Source organism: Euprymna scolopes, chromosome 17 (genome assembly GCF_053919585.1).
Source record: "Euprymna scolopes isolate OS-2025 chromosome 17, ASM5391958v1, whole genome shotgun sequence".
Lineage (NCBI taxonomy): Eukaryota > Metazoa > Mollusca > Cephalopoda > Sepiida > Sepiolidae > Euprymna > Euprymna scolopes.
In genome coordinates, this window is record NC_136498.1 from 13,540,827 (window position 1) to 13,563,770 (window position 22,944).

A 22,944-nucleotide genomic window follows, 5' to 3' on the forward strand; every position below is an offset into this window, starting at 1 on the left:
ATTGAATAATCATATTTCCTCATAGATATACATATATACAGAGTGACCCAAAAAAACGGGCCCCAACTCTAATTAGGCCCTGTTTCTAAATGTTTTGTCCGAATGAAATGAAATTGTGGTCACAACTAGTTTAATATATTCAAAACATCACATCAAAACACTAGGGTCTTTAGCCTTTTTTTTCTCCGTTCTACAGAATGTGTTCTAGATGGCCTCCATTTAGCTTTTGTTTGTTTTTTTTTGGGGGGGGGGGGGGCACCCTGTGTGTGTGTGTGTGTGTGTGTGTGTGTGTGTGTGTGTGTGTGTGTGTGTGTGTGTGTGTGTGTGTGTTTATGCGGAAATATGCTAGACTATAAAATTACTTTCAATCACAAGAGAGAAAGGAATAAAGAAACAGTTTGCTTATTCCGTACCCAAGTAAACCCGCTTCTTTCCATTGAATTATAAACGCATTCCACTTTCAGATCGTCGCCCTGAAACGGAATATCAGAACAAAAAACGTATATTCGCGTAGTCAAAGCATCGCGCGTTGAAGCTTAAAAAATAATATAACAAGGTCAATAAATAAAAATTAAGTAGTTTTATACCACAGACGAGGACGCACAGGAGGCTCCTTTTTAATTGTTTGCAACATCAAGATGAAATAGATTCTGCTACTCTATTTCCGGGGTTAATTTACTTACCCTTACAGTGATGGGTGTTTTTAAGGAACATCAAGTACCATTTTATAAGTCGTTGGTATACAATCGACTGTGGTTTGAACCCTGGTCTCACGGACCATTATCAAAGTCTCCTGTTGCTAGCAACGCACTAATTGATAATTATCAACTTTCTAAAATAATCGCTGATTACAAACCTGGTTATGCAAATGAAACAGTAAAAACATAAAATCGTAATCCCCCCCTTCCCGATTAATCATGTCCTTAATTACTACTCCCATATATTCTTTAATAAAAAAAACCTTGAACGAGGTTATCATTAGGGCTATGACAACAGCATATTCTTTTCATTGTTTTAACTCTCGAGTGTGTATTCCTTGATATCTTATATACTTTTATATACAGTGATGTGGTTCTGGGTTCATTAACTGAGTCTAAATGTGTCGGATATATACTCGAGAGCCAAAACAATGAAAAGAATATGCTGTTATCATAGCCCTAGTTATCATCAGATATCTAACTAATAGATACAGCGTTAAGTCCACACCAGAACTAATGCAAATCCTAGAAATCAAACAATCAGACAATAAAATCATTGCTTCTTTTGGTGTTGAAAGCTTAAATAAAAACAATTGCTATAATTATCAATTTTATATACAATAAATCGTGTTTCACTCGATTTAAAATCAATATAAAAAATACTAAAAGGTTTCTATCATTTTGCACTACTGAATTATCTTTTTTATGTTTTCAAGGGAAAAATTTACTAACAAATTGAAGAAGGCTCCAATTGGGATCGGTTCTCGGATAGATTTTTAGCAAATTCTATTTGCCATATTATGGTTGGTTCTCCCTTCCGACTTGGTTTTTATTTTCGATGATGACATTGCTCTGTCCAATGAAGCGAACAAAACAAAATATTTTATCGTTTTGGTCGATTCGCCCGTCACACAATCTAAACATTGCATTCACGCTTAAAACAAAGTAGGGTGACATTATTTCTCATTCGACACACTTTCTCTAAACATTTCCCTCACTTTGTGTCTTCTGCATCAGAGCATTGTTAGAGTATTCAAATTCAAACACAATTAAACAACGTGGAGGTTTCTATAATGTATCGCCATTAAGAAGTAAACTGCTATTAAAGGAACATAATTTATTTTTAGGCTAACTCCCTCACACCATTAAAAACACCTTCTATAATAATTCATACATATAATCAGTCAATGAATCTCCTAACAAAAATACACTCATTTCATTTCAGTTACGCATCCGTATTTCAATTATAGACGCAAACAAAACATGAATTACATCATATCTTTTTAAATATATTAACGTTTATATGGCGTTATAAAAATCTTACCCTCTTTCACAACGTTATGCCCCCCCCTTTTCGTTTCTGAAATGGAACAAGGTCATAGATTTCATTACATGAAAATATATTTTCAAATATTTGTATTGGTGTTTTGTTTTCTTAATTTCATTCATCCAGAGGAAGTCGCGCAATATATACGAAACGTTGATGAACACATAATTTGGGTTTGTTCCTTTTTTATCTCTTTATTTCGTTGGAATACTATTTCCATCATTCTCACCATATCATTTATATATATATATATATATATATATATATATATATATATATATATATATATATATATATGGTAAAGCTGGTAATTAGTAAAATCCTGAAAAGAGTGCTCAATACTGTTACATGATAAGGGATGTCCCATTTTCATGTAAGTATAAAAATAGAGAGATTTAGTAAAAATGAAAATGGAATAGAATAGACGAAATTCGAACCTCGTAATTTAGGTTTAGAAATAGATTACGAGAGATAATTAGCAAATGGAATGTAAAAAACAAACCATTGTTTAGCTTAGAGATAAAATAGTTTTAAGAAAAGAATGTGCATTGTCAATTCTGTTATGAAAATTCAATTGAAGAATGCAACTATAAGATAATTTAATAAACATGTTTTTAACATATTGGAAATATAGGTTATTGTGAATATAGGTTAAAATTCCTTTTGTAAACAAAGGAAAAAGTTTTGGACACGCATTTCCAGAACACGTGAAAGAAGACACATGTTTTAACATGTGTATGACGTCATGGAAAATGTGAAGTTCTCGATATAGTTAGAAACTTTAGAGTTAAGCGGAGAGAAACTGAGGGAGAGTCTGAGGACGACAGACGACAGTCTGGACATGGGAGTCGAACGTCTGGAAACGAGACGGTCACCTTTGAAACATAGTATGTAAAACTTGTAATTCTTGACGAAGAAAACCACGACCGGTCGAAGGGAAAGAAATAAACCCATCATGTGTTTTTATAAACGTCGTCTTTGTGTTGTAATTCTACCAAAAGGTAAAGTGAAAATTGTCATTATATGTCTTCTATATCATGTGTTTTAAAATGTCTTTACATGCACAATGTCTCAACACTCAAAGAGCTTCTACACTTCTAAGTATGAACATTTTATATATATGAATCACTTCATAACACGAACACAGAACGCAACAACTTCACATCTCTCTAAGACTTTAAGACACACTTTTAATAAGACTCTCTAACATGCACTTTTAATAAGACTTAGCAAAGAACAATAACAACGAATAATAACAACAAAAACAATAATAATAAGACTAATATATAGCAAATACAATTTGGAGCCGGAAGCGACCAGACCACTCAGCAAGGGTGGGTTTAAAAAAAAAGAAAAACTTCGGTTACCACGGAAAAAAAGAAAAAAAAAGAAACACAACGTTTTAAAAGGGTCCAGGATAATTAAAAATAAATAAATAAATAATACCACGGAAAAAAACATTACATGATCACAGAAATGCGAACAAAAAGAAAAAAAGTGAACACACACGCACACAGAAAACTTAAGTTTACAAGAAAATATTAAAAAAGAAAAAAAAGGCCGATATGCCGTAATGAATGATAAAACAGATACGATCAGTTAAAAAAAACAAGCCACGAATATTTCATTCATAAATAAAATAAAACAAGAGAAAAATTGTTGAATACGGCCGCACACAAATAGAAAATAGGACAGTGTGTCATTCATAAGAATGTGTGTTAATGTCTGAATTGTTTAGAGTTAAAACTGTCAATCATAATAAATAACAATTTAGTGTCAAAAGTCGAAAGTACATTTAAAATTCTCGAGTATTAAAAAAATAAATAAATAAATAAATAAAATAAAATATAGCAAAAAAGAAGGATGCAGAAATGAAAATCAAAATTCTGCTCATTGTGAATATTTTCGGCTTTTTAGTGTGTTTTAATTGTTCTGGTCTTTGAAAAAGAGACAATTTTTTGTTTTGTGTTAACGGACTTTTGAAATGTATATTGTAACGAATTTTTATTTTATTTTTTTGTTTTGTTGCATTAGGGTATTTTCTTTTGAAAATGTGTTTTAAACAATATTGTAAATTTGTACTTAATGTAAATGTTATTGATTTTCACAGCAGGAATTCAAAGTCATTAGTAAATATACATTAGAATTAAAATGATCTAGGAGAAAAAAAAGACTAAGACGAATGGTTGGCTTAGAAATCAGTTAGAATTTTAGAGATGGGACAAAATAAATTACGTAAACGGGTATTTAGAGAGTTTTTAGATGTGATAAGCCGTAAGAAAGATGTTTTTTTAGCATTTGGTTTTTGTTTGTTTTTTTTTAGAGAACCTATAATTTTTTTCCAAGAAAAGTGACTTGGTAGGGATTGATAAGCGCAAGATGTGCCCCTATATGAAAAATTTGGGAACCTTAAAATAAGCTGGTCGCACGTAACGACTCCAAACAAGTGGTAAGACTTGGCTTAATTAATAAACAGGCGTTGGAAAGAATACGAACATTCTTAAGGGGACCAGTAAACCGATGATAGGTAGTCCCAAGGCAATCACATATAGCTTAATGAAGTGAGAGTCAGGCAAAAATATACCGTAGATTACGTAAGAAAGATATAACCTTGTATTTTTTAGAGACGCATGAATGTGGGATATATTTGCTGGATCTTGGAAGCTCTGATGAGAGAAAAGAAAAATCACAAAAAATCGGGCTATTAGATAGAAGTTAGTGCGCAATTAAGGTGTTATGGCGCAAAAGGTGTAAGTTAGTGTTATATCGTAGATTATATGAATAACAAGTCATTACTGGGGTTGTACAGAAAGGTTTTATTTAGGTAAAAAGGTACGCACATTTCTAACGTCCATTGACAGCTTAGTACTAAATTCTGTCTCCCACGTGAGGAGAGTTTGCTTGTCTTTTTATAGACGTAACAGTCCATTCATTTGAGGGGTGTTGGATCAGTCCATTATATCACCTTCCTCCCAAGCTAAATTCTTCCCTAGAATTTCGCTTCACCATTTTTTTATTTTTTTTTTTACTTTGTCCAAAAAATTCAGTTCTTTTTCTTTTTCTTTCACTTCTCCTTAAAATTTGCGTTTGCGAATTTTTGGATTTTGGAGAGTGACTTGTATTTTCAGTTACTGGTGCTTCCTTTTTTGGAGGCTCTATGTGAAAAATGTCATACAGTACTTCCATCGGTACTTCATTGTTTTTAACTATTTCAATATATCGGGGTCTGAGTTGGTTTATATGTTTTTGTGGGAAAATGTCTGACCTTTTATAATGTAGACCATTCTTCCTATTCTTTTTGAGATTATGCCTTCTTCCCAAAAACTATTCCCTGCCCGATAATTGTTGAAAAAAAACTTTATCCCCGTCCTTGTATATCTTGTATCGTCCATTATCTTTTACACTTTTTTTTTACTTTTTTACTCAGAATTAACCGGTCGAACACAGAGCGCACTTTTCTGGCAAACATTATTTCCGCTGGGGATAAATTTGCATTTGTATTCGGATTAGGCGTTATCCTGTACACTGCTAAAAATTTCTGAAGACTTTTTTCTTCAGTGTCGATGTTATCGTTCTTTTTTAACGCTCGTTTAAAAGTATCGACAAATCTTTCAGCTTGTCCGTTAGATCTAGGGCTATAAGTTGGTGTTGTGACATGCTCTATGGCCAGTGACTCACAGTAGATCTTAAATTCTTGACCTTTAAACATGGTGCCATTATCACTAACAATTGTTTTTGGTACGCTAAAACGCCCAAATACCTCGTCCAACGCCTTTATTGTGTTTGCCGCTGTAGGATGTTTGAATTTAAAAATTTCTGGCCATTTCGACATGCTATCTACTATTACCAGGTAATAATATCCTTTTAGAGGTCCTGCGTAATCTATATGGATCCGCGTCCATGGTATATCCGTTTTAGGCCAAGGTTGCGTCTTAGTGGGCGGCGCTTTTGCTGCTAGTTGGCAACCCTTACATAATTTTATCATTTTTTCTATGTCCTGATCCATTCCAGGCCAGTACGTATATGCTCTCATTAGTGCTTTCATTCTGGAGATTCCAGGATGTCCCATGTGGAATTCTTTTAAAATTCTCTTCTGTAATACTTGAGGTATTACCACTCTATCTGCGTACATTAGAGTTTCATCGCACTTTGAAAATGGAAAAACTGTTAATCCTTTCCTCTTCTTTTCTTTTTGTCCTACTTGTTTTTTATCTTGTTAATGTATTCATCTGTTCTTGCTGCTTTCTTTATTTCTTCAAGTGTTACCGGAAGTTCCCTAACAGTATTTATTAATATATCTGTTAGTTCATTTTCTTCTTTTAGTGCAGCTATAACAGTTTCTTCAAGTAATTCAGTTTTATTAGGGATCAACCTGGACAAAACATCTGCATGTGCAATTTTGATGGATGCTAGGTGTTTCATTTTAAAATTGTAGCTTAACAGAATCATGCTCCATCTTTGTAACCTATTAGCTGTATGAGTAGGAACTCCTTTTTTTGAACCAAAAATCGATAACAAAGGTTTGTGGTCCGTTTCCAAGATAAAAATCTTCCATGGATGAACCTATGAAATTTCCTCATGGCCTCATGGCGTATACAATTGCCAGACCTTCTTTTTCTATCTGACTATAATTTTTTTCTGCGGGTAGCAAAACCCTTGAGGCATGAATAATTGGTTTAGTCGATCCATCTTTGAGTCTGTGTAGTAGCACAGCACCTAAACTGTATTCGCTCGCATCTGCTGCTACAATTAATTCTTTTTTCGGATCGTAGTGAGCTAGTGCTAAATCCGATAACAGACATTTTTTAATCTTTAGGAATGCTTCATCACATTCTTTTGTCCATAGCCATTTTTTATTCTTTTTCAATAATTCGTTTAAAGGTGCTCTTAGTTCATGCATCTTTGGGATATAAGAATTATAATAATTTGCTAGTCTCAAAAATGACTGTAGCTGCACTATATTTTCTGGTCTAGGCATGTTTTTGATTGCTTCAGTCCTATTAGGATTAGGTTTTCTACCATTTCGATCAATCACTTGTCCCAAATATTCAATTTTGTCCATCCCAAAATTACATTTTTCGAGAGCCACTTTCAATCCATAGTTTGATATTCTCTCGAATACTTTGCCAATGTGGATCTTATGCTCTTCCACATTTTTACTTCTTATAAGGATGCCATCTAGATAAGCCATAGCAAAATCCAAACCTGCTAGCATTGTATCCATAATTTGCTGGAACAAATTTGGGGCTACTTTTAAACCAAAAGGCAAACGTTTTAGTGAAAATAGTCCTTTATGGGTATTTAATATCAGGTACTTAGCACAATCTTCCTGTACTTTTACTTGCCAATACGCTTCAGACAAATCAATTTTTGTACAAATTTTTCCTCCGCTTAACTTCGAAAAAATTTCCTCTGGGGTAGGAAGCGGGTAGTTATGCTCCTTGAGACAATCATTTAGACCTGTCGAAAAGTCCGCGCATACCCTGATTTTATTATTTTTCTTCTTAACGTAAACCGTGGGTGAAGCCCATTCAGAGTAATCCACTTTTTCTATTACTCCAATATCTTGAAGTCTCTTTAATTCTTTCTCTATAGTTTCTAATGCTGAATATGGAACCTTTCTTTTGGGTTTGAAAACTGGTTTAGCTTCGTCCTTTAGTTCAAATTTCACCTCCGTTTTCGTGCAGCAACCCAAACCTTCAGAGAATACCTCTTTAAAATCTTTTTTTAATTCGTCAATAAACTTTCCTGGTAGTTTAGACTTTTCTAAACCCGCCAGACTTACTTTATTGCAAAATGAGCTTATGGGTTTTCCCCATAAATTAAAAAGAATCATTAAGTCTATACCGAACAAATTAGAATTTTTCCCCGGTACGACATATAACTTGGTTTTCACAGCATTCTCCTTTAGAGACACATTGGTAAAAAATTCACCCTTAAATTTTAGTTTATTTCCAGACACACTTCTGGCAATTTTTTTTGTATTTTGTAACTTTGGAAACCCAATTTTCTTCCAAGTTACTTCGTCAATTATACTTATGTCGCTTCCCGTATCTAGAAGACAGTTCACATTAAAGCCATTAATTTTAATTTTAATATATTTTCTTTTATCACACTTAGACTCATTTTTAGAACCAATGGTCTTTATTTCTGCTTTTCGGTATTTCCCTTTCCTGCATACCGTTGATTTATGGCCTTTTTTATTACATTTGTTACATATTTTGTATTTAAAGTAACAATCTTTAGTGAAGTGGTTTTTTCCCCCACATGTTTTACAGGATTTTTCGTGTGCACATTTCATCACCCTTTCCATTTTTTTTCCATATTTTTTTCTTCAAAATTTTTTCCTTCGATGCTTGTATTGTCCTGCTTTAAATTTAACAGTTTCTGGCACTCTTCCGTAACTTTTTGTAACGTTATTTCTGTGTCTTGGTTCATAATGGATAATATCCTTGAACGAATATCCTTATCTTTAGAGGCTGTTAAACCTTGCACAAAGATTAGACTTTTAAACATATCCTCTTTGAGGTCTTTTAATTTAAAGGATTCACAATGAGCATTCACTTTCCCTGCATAAGTAATAAAATCTTCGTCCTCCTGCTTCGTGATATTTAAACATTTATAACGTGTATAGAATAGACTATCTCGTTCACTGAAAATGTTTGACAATATTTTTATTGTTTCACTAAAAGAAATCTCTTCAGGTTTCTTTGGCAGGATAAAATTCGTATACTTTGTATTTTCCTGAGATCCAAGTTTTTGAAGAAGAAGGATAATCTTCTCTTCGTCTGTCCAAGACTGACATCTCTTAGCAAAAATATTTTCGTATCTCCGAAAATATGCCGGAAAAGTTAACCCATTTGTCGGCTCGTATACAAATTCGGATAAAGAATTTTCTATTCCTTCAGGAGTGAAACGACAGTCTTTCTGCTGCGTTAAAATACTCTGTAGTATTTCGCTTTGCTTCAACTGATGTTGCTGAAGTAATTCCATTTGTTTTTGTTGTGGAAACAATGCCGATTGCATAGTTCTAGTGAATTCCGCTAATTGCTCCATGTTAAAAATCTTTTTTTTTTTTTTTTTACAAAACCACACAATTAAACAAAAGATTAACTCACATGTCCTATAAATTCAATGAATTAAAAGCACAATTTCCTTCCGAAGAGAAGAAAAAAAACACTTCCAGCCGAATAAAACTTGAAATGGACACTTTTTTTTTTAAATATTCTTTTCAAAAAATGTTCGCTTCAAAATGTCAATTTCTTTTTTTTTATGACCGTAACCGAATGAAACACTTACTTTTTAAATGTTGGCTCTGTCGAAGTTTTCTTTTTCTTCTTCTTCCTTCTTTGGATTTCTTTTGTTTTCTGCTCGTTAATCTTCTTGTGTGTTTATTCCTTCGCTTTGTTTTTTAGTGAGTTTCGTTCGAATTCTTCGTCGCCAGTTTTTATATCGTAGATTATATGAATAACAAGTCATTACTGGGGTTGTACAGAAAGGGTTTATTTAGGTAAAAAGGTACACACATTTCTAAGCGTCCATTGACAGCTTAGTACTAAATTCTGTCTCCCACGTGAGGAGAGTTTGCTTGTCTTTTTATAGACGTAACAGTCCATTCATTTGAGGGGTGTTGGATCAGTCCATTATATCAGTTAGTTATGGGGTGATATTTCTAAATCCTTGTCGAAGTTTCAAGAATCCAAGCAAGGAAATCCTAGTGAATCCGTATGAGAGAAAAAAAGGGTATATCTTGATAGTTAAAGCCAACCAAGAAGATTGGTTATGAGCTTTGGTATGTCCCGTATAAGATAGTTATAGAATAAAAAAGAAAGACATACTTGATAAGACTAACCATGCGGAAAGAGACGAAAGGGAGTCGTCCATTTCGAGGGAGGTGGAAACCTCTAGTCTGCGGAATATGGGTGGCTGGAAAGTAGCTGATGTGAATCATAGGTAAAGACCCTACACCCAAAAAGTAAATGCCAAGAAGATCAGAAAGGTTCTGATCTTATAAAAATATAATAATTGTGAAGTCGGCCGAGGAGGGCTGACTGAAAGAGATTTTTTAGCCTGATCTTTCCTAGCCGTGTGGTTGTGTAGATGTAGAAAAAAAATGTACTAAATTTAAAAATGCATACATTTTTTTTAAATATGGAAGGGAGGGATGTTACATGATAAGGGCTGTCCCATTTTCATGTAAGTATAAAAATAGAGAGATTTAGTTAAAATGAAAATGAAATAGAATAGACGAAATTCAAACCTCGTAATTTAGGTTTAGAAATAGATTACGAGAGAGAATTAGCAAATGGAATGTAAAAACAAACCATTGTTTAGCTTAGAGATAAAATAGCTTTAAGAAAAGAATGTGCATCGTCAATTCTGTTATGAAAATTCAATTGAAGAATGCAACTATAAGATAATTTAATAAACATGTTTTTAACATATTGGAAATATAGGTTACTGGGAATATAGGTTAAAATTCCTTTTGTAAACAAAGGAAAAAGTTTTGGACACGCATTTCCAGAACACGTAAAAGAAGACACATGTTTTAACATGTGTATGATGTCATGGAAAATGTGAAGTTCTCGATATAGTTAGAAACTTTAGAGTTAAGCGGAGAGAAACTGAGGGAGAGTCTGAGGACGACAGACGACAGTCTGGACATGGGAGTCGAACGTCTGGAAACGAGACGGTCACCTTTGAAACATAGTATGTAAAACTTGTAAATCTTGACGAAGAAAACCACGACCGGTCGAAGGAAAAGAAATAAACCCATCATGTGTTTTTATAAACGTCGTCTTTGTGTTGTAATTCTACCAAAAGGTAAAGTGAAAATTGTCATCATATGTCTTCTATATCATGTGTTTTAAAATGTCTTTACATACACAATGTCTCAACACTCAAAGAGCTTCTACACTTCTAAGTATGAACATTTTATATATATGAATCACTTCATAACACGAACACAGAACGCAACAGCATCTCTCTTACTAAGACTCTAAGACTCTAAGAAGCTCTCTTAATAAGACTTAACAACGAACAACAAGAACAATAATAATAATAATGAATTATATAACAAATACTATTGCAGAGCAAATATGTGTTTTATTTATTTTTTTACCGTTTTATCTGTTTGATTACATATGTTTCGGATGTTGGACCATGTTTACGATCCAACAGCCTCGTTAGACCTTACAGAAATGGTTGTTAGTATTTGCAATATTTAAGTTTTGAAGGTTAAAGTACATTAGATTGTAGTGTGTGGGGGGAGGGTTGCAGATTCAGGTAGGCGTGGGTGGAGGCATGTACCTGGCAGGTATATACCTGGCTAAACAAGCAAAAACAGTCAAAATTTAAAAACCAAAGAAATTGAAACTCCTCCTCTCCTCCTCTCCTTACCCTCCCTTTCCTTTTCCTTACTATTCTCTTTCCACCTCCCCCTCTCTATATCCATATACCTCCACCCACGCCTACTTGAATCATCTACCCACACACACACTACAAGCTAATGTATTTTAACCTTCAAAACTTAAATATTGTCGATACCCGTCTCTCTCCCTCTTATTATTTCTTACTCCCCTTTTATTTCTCGTATTTCTTCTAAAACGCTTCTTCCAAATACTAATAATCATTTCTGTAAGGTCTGACGAGGCTGTTGGATCGTAAACATGGTCCAATATCCGAAACATATGTAACCAAACAGATAAAACGGTAATAAAAAAATAAAACATATATATATATATATATATATATATATATATATATATATATATATACTTCATTTACTCACATAAAACTAATATACGAAAGTATAAATTTATGCGTAAACTTTAAGTATTTACTTCAAAAGTGCTCAATACGTAGGTAGAGCTAGTTAGTAAGTTATAAAATATATATGACGATTATACTACACTGAATATTCCGCGTTTCATCCACTCTAGGGCTCTTCAGGCTTATGTGCCTAAGCCTGAAGAGTCCTAGAGTGAATGAAACGCGGAATATTTAGTGTAGCTTAATCGCCATATATATTTTATAACTAAGTAACTATATATATATATATATATATATATATATATATATATATGATTTTCAGAATGTGAGAGATTATATATAATAAGTTCCACAACCAAATAACGTCGCAGCCCACAAGAGCCATGACAGTCAACGAACCGCAAATCCAAGACTCGAGTTTCGCCCTCATTTGGACTCATCAGTTAGACACATCCGAACTCAGTATTCGAAACTCGAGCCCCTCTGCCAACTGAGCAAACGCTCTGCACACAAGAATTTCTATTACCCAACACAGATCAAGCAAACTGCGCCGAAATCCGACTGTGAAATGAACCTACTTCGTCTCGACAAGGAACGCGGTCATCCAATCAGCTAATAACCACAAGTCGATGTCTCACAGGTAGGAGTTTCAACTCGAAATGATGATGCCACCAAGCAATGATAGGATTTTCAGACTGTGAGAGATTATATATATAATAAATTCCACAGTCGCAGCCCACAAGAGCCATGACAGTTAGATATGCGATTTTTTTCTATAATTCGGATATTATTTTAGTTTATATATATATATATATATATATATATATATATATATATATATATATATATATATATATGTATGTATATGTATATATATATATACATAATTATTTATGTATATGTATGTTTATTTTATTATATTTTTCTATTGTTATTGTCAATTTAAATTTTTTTAAATTTTTTTTTTTAAATTCAATTTTCACCCCAAACAAGGCACAGTGCCACTTTGAAGCAGGGGGCTACTATTAGGGACTTAATTAGCGGGGTCATTATGAAGGGAGATGAGTAGAAAGATGTTTGTTAACATTACACTTGAACTTCTGCATATCATTGCAGTTGGGAAAGCAGAATCCCGGAAAGGAGTTCCAAAGACCCGCAGTTCTGAGGAAGAAACTATTGGAGTAAAAGGCTTTCTTGCACCTAGGGATCTCTACTGTAAAGGGATGAGACTTAGTAGCTTGTCGGGTTTGTCGGGGGTAGTTACGTCGGGGAGGTACAAGTGTTTGCAGTTCGTCAGAGCATTCACCATTAAAGCATTTGTAGAACAGGCAGAGGGATGCAACATCTCGTCGATGGGACAGAGGCTGAAGCCTAGATGACAGTTCAGGACCTATCAGATTGGCGACTCTCTTTTGAACCCTGTCCAGGAGCGAGAGACAAGCAGCAGATGCACCAGCCCAGATGTGACAACAGTACTCCATACATGGGCGAATGGTTGCCTTATAGAGGTATAGGATACTGTCAGGCGTAAGTAGTTTTCTAGTAGAGGGAGCCAACCTTCCTTGCAGCAGCCCTGGCAATGCTCTCAATGTATCTATTCCAGTTCATATTCCCTGTAAACGTTAGGCCGAGGAGTTTAAAAGAAGTACTTTCAGGCAATGTGTTCTTGGCCATTGCTATTGGTGGTAGAGAAGGTTTCTTGTAGTTATTGAAGGAAACAAGCTTAGTCTTAGCAGCATTGAATGTGACCAACCATTTTTGTCCCCATTCCACTACGGATTGGAGGTCATCCTCTAGAGTTTCTGCCATTTCCTTGGATATGTGTTCATTTGTTTTCCCCTCATATCTGTTATAGAGAGTGGTGTCATCGGCAAATATACCCATCTCCGAAACAATTTTATCAGGGAGGTCATTTATGAATATCAGGAATAATAGAGGTCCAAGGATAGACCCCTGAGGTACTCCTGCATTTATGTCATATTGTTTGGATGTACGACCGTCGAGGACAACTTTGATTTTTCTATTATTTAAGAAGGATTTAATTACATTATGAATTCTTCCAGTGATTCCATATGATCTAATTTTCCTTAGAAGACCATCGTGCCATACCCTGTCAAAAGCCTTAGATATATCAAGGGCCACCGCTCTACCCTTCCCTGTTTTATCCAATGAACGGTATATACGTTCAGAAACTACAGTTAAGATATCTGCTGTTGAACGGGCTTGCCTGAATCCATATTGTTTGTCAGTCAGGAGTTTAGCAGCTGTTAGGTGCTGGACTAGGGCTTTATTAACTAAGGACTCAAATATTTTGGCGAAAAGAGGGAGGAGGCTAATGGGGCGATAATTTAGTGGGTCAGTTCTTTCACCAGAATTCTTGAAGACTGGTACCACAGAGGCGGTTTTCCAGCAGTCGGGAAAACAAGATTCGTTGAGGCATTTATTGTAAAGTTTGGACAGAACTGGAGCAACCTCGGCAGAGCATTTTTTTTAATAGCACAGCCGGGATGAGATCTGGTCCACATGCTTTTGAGGTGTCTAGGTTTTTTACAATAGCATGTACCTGAGAAGGGGTGATTTTCAAATCGTCTAGTGTGGCGTCTGTTCGCAGAGGAAAATCAGGGAGTGAGTGGTGTACCAAGTTCCGTGTGGAGTTTGAGGCAAACCGACTGGCAAGCAGATTAGCCTTGTCAGTTGCCGTGCAAGCAACCTCAGGATTGTTTGATAGTGGGGGAATAGTTGACTGTTCATTATTTACTACGCTGTTGTAGATTTTCCAAAAATCCCGGGTTTCTAATTTCTGTGCTTCGATGCGTTTTCTGGTGGTTTCAGAGTAATCTGTCTTAGCTGTCTCTATCACTCTCTTACAATTATTTCTAGCTTCTATAAACTTCTGTTTATTTGAGCTGGACTTATGTCGGTTGAATCTGCGGAACACATGCTGCCTTTGACAAATGGCAGCTGCACAAGCAGAAGTAAACCATTGGGGAGAGTGGGGCTTGCTATAGAATTTCCGTGCGGGAACATGTGCTTCAATAGCAGTTTTGAACCATTCAGTGGTCTCATTTGCACACTGTCCCGCTGGAAGAGTAAAGATATTTTGCCATGGGGCATCTCTGATGAGCTCCCTGATTGCTTTCCAATCAGCCTTTTTGTAATATCTCGTTGTTTTGAGTAGTGGGTCTTCAGTTTTAGGGCGAGAATTTAGGCTGATTTCTACCATTATCACAGCGTGATCAGCATTCCCGAGTGGGCTGTGGGCATTTGTTGTACAGTCATTGGGAACCGTTGTCAGAAAGAGATCTAGAAGTGAGGCATGTTGATCTTGCTGGTCTGGGAAACGTGTCGGAAATGTAACCAACTGAGATAGGGAATGGGATATAGAGAAGCTATGTGTTGCGCTACCAGCTACGTCTGTGTGATTAGAGAATCCTAGCCAGTTACTGTGGTGGACATTGACCTCACCAAATACATGTATTTGTGCGCTAGTATCGAGGGAGAGTGCTATATCTATGCTGTCTGAGACTTTGTTTATTAGGGTACAGTCTTGGTTTATTCTGTATCGCTATCCTAAAGTTTATCCCGTGTACATAGTTTACAATAACATATGTGTGTGTGTGTGTGTGTGTGTGTGTGTGTGTGTGTGTGTGTGTGTGTGTGTGTGTGTGTGTGTGTGTGTGTGTGTGTGTGTGTAAAGTAAAAGACGTCACGATATTGTGGAATTAAATTTACAATATCTTATTCAAAACAAGGAATACAAGATAAAAATGAAAAGTTTTCATGATTTGAACTGGCCATAGAAGGGTTGATTGCCAATGTCGTCCAATTCCATATCTATTTTTATCTCTTCTCCATTTGAACACTATATTTTTAAAATAAAACCTTACATGCTTCTCTACACATTAATATTTAATTCCCATGGATTGGATTTTACCTCCATTCTTCAATAAAAGACTCTTCTACAAGAACTTTTCATCTTTACTTCATCTCTAGATATTCTTTGAAGAAATTCAAAAGATATCTTATTGAACTATTGGTTATTGCTGAGTATTCTTTTTCATTTCATAAATCTCACCCCTTCACAGTAGATCCCTAGATGTAAGAGTGCCTTCTACTCCAGTAGTTTATTCCCCAGAACAGCTAGACCTTGGAATTCGCTTCCGGGTCCCTGCTTCCCCAACTGTACTGTCCCTAATAGTAGCCCCCTGCAACAAAGTGGCAATGTGCCTTGTTTGGGGTGAAAATGTAATTAAAAAAAACATTAAAAATTTCCTATAAACTTTTATTTTCTTTCAAAAAAACTTCTTTCACGACCGTTTTAAAAAATTGAGCCAACTAGAAAAAATAAATTTTTATCTATACATATCTTTTGCTAAAGTTTTTTTTTTCCTCTGAGGAGAAGAGCTTATTTTCGAAACTCCATGGAATAAGGAACTTTTCACTTTTATCTCGTATTCATTGTTTTGAATAAAATATTGTAAATTTAATTCTACAATATCGTGACCTCTCCTACTTATACTAGGCTCTATCAGTGATATTGAGCCATTTAAATCTGGATAAGCTTGTAAGTTCTATGAATATATTTCTCTATATTTATATTTCTACACATTCCAATATGAAAAGTATTTTATCAATCTTTTCTTTACTTCCGAAATTTTCTAATATGTGTGTGTGTGTGTGTGTGTGTGTGTGTGTGTGTGTGTGTGTGTGTGTGTGTGTGTGTGTGTGTGTGTGTGTGTGTGTGTGTTGGTTTGATTCGGGAATCTTATGTAGGATGACCTCTGTCTGTTTGCAGCATTATCGTGAATGTGAACTATAGCTAGGATTAGCATAGACTATCCAAGGTACAGCGATGAGAATGATCAATGGCCCTCCTTCCCAACTTTTGAGTGGCCTTGTGCCTTATTTTTGTTGTTCTGCTTTGTATTTTGCAACATTTCATGAAAACAAATAATATATAACTTACATATAATATATAACTCAAAGACTGGCTATTTTAATGGTTCAGGATCTATGGGATTTGCCTTATGAAAGCAGACTCAAAAAACTTGACCTTTTCTCCCTTGAGTGCCGACGATTACACTTTTGTCCTGCAATCTCCTCGATAGTCATTATGACATATCTCGGGACTTATTATTCATTCCTACACTAGAAAGAGGTTTATGTACACACGAACTATTTCATCGATTGAACTGGGTATGGGGCATTTTCTCAATGCGGATCACGAGACTTTGAAATAGACTTTCAAAAGCGGTAATGAATGTGAGAAGGGCGTAGCCATTCAAGGCAAAATTGGACATATGTTGGGATAGTGCATCCTCTTTTGTGTACATTTCAACCATCTTTTTTTCCAACATGGTAGCTGAAGCATCCTTCTTTTATTTTTTACCAAATAACCTGAACTGAATTGAATTGAAAAACATCATCGACACGAGGCTAAATAATAGTATTAATTTTTAATATATATATATATTGTATCAGGTTGACCAGAAAGTTGTTGCAGTTTTTAACTTTGAAATTCAGATGAATATATTTCGGCTTAAACAAAAAGTTATTTATCGAAATAAGCACTATCAGAATTAACACACTTTTGTAAACGCAAAACAAGTGTATTCATCCCAGTAACGTAAAAATCTTGCGTTCTGGTGGCGATGAAGTCGTGAAAGCGTTTTTGATATCACTTAGGTATGTATCCTCATTTGTGTTAATTTCCATACATGATACATACATGATATCTGAAGCATCCTTTTTTATTTTTAAACAATTAAACTGAACTGAATAGAAAAAATTCGACAAGATTAATTTTTAATGTTCATATACTTTGCGATAATCCGAAAAAAAATTCTATAACTAAATATTTAGAAGTTTTGAAAGAAACGGATTCGATATAAGTATCAGAATTGGATATAAAGAACGGAATCGGTAATTGTATCGGAATCAGGAAAAATATTTCACTATTTTTAACCATGGCTCAGATGATTATAAGTTGAAATCGGATTATTAATTGAATCAATCGATGCACACAGAAGCATAATAAGTAAAAAAAACTTACCCTTAGAATTTCAATTTCCTTGTTTAAGAATACCATTTCCTGGTAATTAAAATCATAGTTCTTGTCAGACGCAATGTTTTCGATTTCTTTACCATTTCGATAATGGTGAAGTACAATCTGCTTGGCTATGAGATGCGCATGAAGTAATACAGCGAAGATCTTCATCACAACGGTTTCGTCTTTGGGTGGAAAATCCTGTAAAGACAGACAGACAGACAGACAGATAGATAGATAGATACATACATATATATATATATATATATATATATATATATATATATATATATATATATAGATGTAATAAATAAATGGCAAAGTCTATATTCCAAATTTCAAGATGTTAACCATCTTAAAATTTACTATTTTAAGTATGTTATCATTCACAATCCTTGACAGCAGCGGTTTGGTAATGCAAAATCATTCATTAAATTCTTATATCAATCACTTAATCTATATATATATATATATATATATATATATATATATATATATATATATATATATATATATATATAAAGAGAGAGAGAGAGAGATTAAGTGATTTTATATATATACTAGCAAAAGTACCCGTCGTTGACTGGGTTCAAAATCACTTAATCTCTCTCTCTCTCTCTCTCTCTCTCTCTCTCTCTCTCTCTCTCTCTCTCTCTCTTTATATATATATATATATATATATATATATATACTAGCAAAAGTACACGTCGTTGACTGGGTTCAAAAACAGCCTACAGAAAATGAACTCTGATTTATTAAAGTATGATAGGTTATGAAAAAGAAGGGTAATAAAGAGATAGCTTCGAATTTGGGGGTATCAAAACAAAAGCAAAATATGATGAAAGTAAAAATAAAATAGATAAACCCCCATAATTTATTATACCATACCTGTTCACACTGAAACATTTATCACAATATTCTGTGGATCTATATTAAAAAAAACCTTGTTAAACTTTGTGACATATTTCCATTCTATGGAGGTCAGGCGCGAACGAACACCCCATAATTTTATTATACCATATTTCCTCAAACTGAAAGATAATTATCAAAGTATACTTACGCAAATAGATATTAAAAGTCTTTATTAAAGTTTGTGTCTTTCCATTCTATGGAGGCCAGGTGCGAACGCAGACCCCACAATTTTATTATACCATCCCTATTTTAGTTAAAACATACTTATTAAAGTATTCTTATGTACATGTGTATCAAAAATACATGTAAACATTTTTTTTTAATTTTTAAATTTTTTATTTCCATACTTTGTAGACCAGGCGCGAACGCAGACCCCAACATTTGAATGAACCATCGTTCTGCCAGATCAAACATACCCATTCCTGTGTCTTGATACATCTTCTATCATTATATATAATCAGGTTTTTTAAATAGTAAACCATATCGGAGCCTATCCGTGACCAGACACATGCATACACACACACACACACACACACACACACACGCACACACACACATATTCAGCTTTATATATAAATATATACTTTTGTCATTTTTTGTTATATGCTCTGTAATTACATTGAACTTCATTAAGGATTAGTATAAATAAAATTTGAAATTTAATTGAAAAACATATACTTCCACAGAAATATGCACACACACACACACACACATACATATATATATATATATATATATATATATATATATATAGGTTAATCATATTCGTAAAATGGACTCAGTTTTTATATATCAATCCTAATTGATTAAAGAAACCTTAAAGTATTTTACAATGAAAAAAATTTTTATAGAAATTTTGCAATTTTTTCCAAAAGTCCAAGTTCAATGAATGCTTTTTAATTCGCTTCCAGGGCATATATCGTGTAATATAATAACTTTCCAAGTTCCAAGTTTCAAGTTTTCTCAGTTGGTCAAACAAAAAAGAATGGCAGGGCATATCGGTTGCATGAACCATGTAAGTTGTCCAAACTGGTAACTATCTGATAAGTACGTAACCAATGCAATGCAGCAATGATATAATTGTTATCGCATTAAATGGTAATAAAGGAAAGGAATACAGTATTTTTAGAAACGAACATGCATTCACATAAATTACAGGCAAGGATCGGTTGGGAATACCATTCCTCAACGGTAGGCGTTTGCAAACTACCGGCTTCGTCGCGTAACAATCTCAGACTCACAGGCACCAGTACTCGATACTGGAAGTGATGCCACTAGAGGAAGTGACGTCATATGATTGTCCATTAATCCAACACCCACCCCCCCTCCCAAGCTTTTTGTTCGTAAAAGCTGTCAGTACCTCTTCCTTTTAGGGTTTACCATAAATTGCTCGGTAACCTTTCTCTTACGGAACGACCGCTGTAGTTCAGGTGTTGGTTGAGGAGGTTCAAGATCAAAAGTTTCGAAGACAGTGTCTATCGGCTCATCTTCCAATGGTTGACTGTCGTTGGTTTCAACTAATCAACATCTTCTTAGTTGGTTTTGGTGTCGTTTGTGGATATATGTTGGTCTTTGGATGATATATATCATGACACCGACTCACTTAGTAATTGTACCCACCTCTCAGAATGATGTGTTGTTTTTATAACTTTTGAAAAACATTTTTCACCTGATATGAAACGTTTACTGGGTACATAAGAAGTCACTAATGGCCTTGACTGTTTGGGTAAGAGCTTGTTAAAAACGGATCTCATTTTCCGCGCAAACATCGTTTCTGCAGATGAGATTGCTGTGAGTGTGTTCGGGTTGAGTGTAATCCTATACACGTGTAGAAATTGTTGCTTTGGCTTGGGGAACTCTTTTGGCGCGGATTTTTTAGATTCCGGCCTTGCAGTTTCAGTTTTTATGCCTCCTTTGGCAGATTCTGTTGAAGCTTCCTTTTTCGATTTCTGTTGCTGCAAATGAGACGTTACGTTTTCTTTTAGTTCGAATCTTTTAGTTCGAATCTAATCTAATTGTACAATTCTTTTTATGAAAACTGAATTAAAATAAGGTCAGTTAGAAAATAATAAACAATGCAATTTAAATATGTTGAAAATATAGGTTAGGGAAAATAGGTTAGTGAGAATTCTTTGTTGCAAAAGTGTATTTGAGGAACATGTCAGCCATGTGAGTTCCCCACGTGAGTGGGTCACGTTTAAAGCCATGCATATTGACGTCATAGCAAAAATGAATTCTCAATATAGGAGCTAGTTTCAGGCGAGTCAGGGAGACGAAGATCGGAGGCAGTCGAGTCCGGATCGAAGTCGGCACAGTCAACCGGACAGAGCTGACATGAGGAGAGTCCCCCTTAGAGGCGAAGGGGTAGAACATTAAACATTTAAAAACGACTTTGAATTCCTTGATGTCATCATCATTCGACTGGTCGATGTGATAATAAAGAAGTTATCATCATGTTTTTTAACTGTCGTCTTCGTGTCGTCATTCAACAGCAAAAAGTAATGTGTAATCCTTAGTATGAACTCATCTTATATGAACTTTGTATAACCCATCGTAAATAATGTCTCCCCCTCTCTATGATAAGTAATGACTGTGTTATAAGAACTGATCACCCTCTCTCTCTCTATCTCTCTCTCTCTCTCCTACTATATGTGTTAAGAAGAAACCACAGAACTGTATAAATGTCTCTCCCTCATCACCATCGCATATATGTACCCTGTCTCTCCCCAATATGATCCCGGCTATACAATATTTGTTTGTTTTGTTTGTTTTGGAGTAAGTTCTACAGGGCAGCCGGGAATTTTGTCTATCCCCTTTTTTATGTATCCGCGACTGACCTCCGTATCTAGGGACAGCATTCTCTATCCGTGACTTGTAGAAATGATGGATGGATGGATCAATCGATCGATGGATGGATGGATCGATCGATGGATGGATGGATGGATACCCACACCATAAGGGATAAGATGAAATGATCAACGATGTTCTTTTGTGGATGTCAAAACACACATGTAGTTCAGGGAGGATACAGCACAGTTCTTACGTCAAACAACATTGAAGAGTAACAGTGTGATAGAAAATAAAGCAAGAGACCTGAGGAAGAGTCAGGAGGATCCGTGACATCATGATGATGATGATGATGATGATGATGATGAAGAAGAAGAAGAAGAAGAAGAAATTCTCACCTCATAAAGGCATTTTGAAAGGCAAACGCTGTTTGATTTAAATTGTCGTTGGTAGGGCGGGATCATTTGTATATATCGAAATGCAGGATCAAAAGGAATTTGGCCGATTTCGATCATCGCGCCGTCAAACTTTCTGTGAGCTGGCGTCACAATCAACTCGAATCCAGACGAATCCAGAATACCTGTGTCACAAGAGACAACGAACTGGTGATAATAAGAGAAGTCAAAAGGAAATAAATTAAAAAAAAAAAAGATAAACTCAAAGCTAAGTAAAATGAAAGAATATTGAATTGATTAAACATTTGATAAAATATGAGTTAAGTCTATAACATTATAAACCTCTGTTGGACTTGCTCGCTTGTTTGCTTGCTTGCTTGCTTGCATTTTGTCTTCGACGATCGGACGATTCCATCTTACAAAAAAGGGATGACAAGTGAATTTATGTACGCAATAACTCTGTCAATTTTTAGTCTACAGACTCGAAATTTGATATACAGGTTACTGAGATTTGGGAAAATCGATGTGATCGGTTTTTGGCTAGAAATTTGGCGATTAAGGGGTCAAAGTTCAACGATTTGTCCTTTGAGAACTCTATCAAACTCCTCCGACAATTTTGGGTCTACGCACTTGAAATTTTAGATATAGGTTCCTTGGAGATGGATCTAACTTAATAACTTGATTTTAGCCCAAAACAATAAATGTTAAGGGGTCATAATAGGGGTCAAAGTTAAAAAAATTGACCTCTGCGGTCTCTTCCAAATTACTCAGACAATTACTGCTCTAAATATTTGAAATTTTACATAAAGGCTATTCAGAGATAGGGCAAGCTTTTTCATCAGTTTGGGTCGAAAATTTTTAGTTACCAATATATAAATGTATGTATGTATGTATGTTTGCATGTCTGCCTTAAACTTTCAATAGAGGCGACGGATTTTACCAAGATCAGTATTGTTTTAAAGTTCGACCTTTCATACGACAAATATCGAAAAATTGGCTAAAAACATT

General features: G+C 34.8%; 1 protein-coding gene across 2 annotated transcripts in view; it reads right to left on the reverse strand.

Annotated features, from left to right (window-relative positions):
• LOC145296666 (DBH-like monooxygenase protein 1) overlaps nt 1–22,944 on the reverse strand; it is a 91,343-nt gene that overhangs the window by 23,382 nt on the left and 45,017 nt on the right. The window contains exons 7-9 of one of the 2 annotated variants that reach the window (XM_080142607.1): nt 21,940–22,121; nt 17,849–18,043; nt 414–473 (exon numbers count right to left, since the gene is read on the reverse strand). In XM_080142607.1, the coding sequence (XP_079998733.1) occupies nt 414–473; nt 17,849–18,043; nt 21,940–22,121 (437 nt within the window). The remainder of the gene's footprint in view (nt 1–413; nt 474–17,848; nt 18,044–21,939; nt 22,122–22,944) is intronic. The other variant, XM_080142608.1, reaches the window with a different exon arrangement.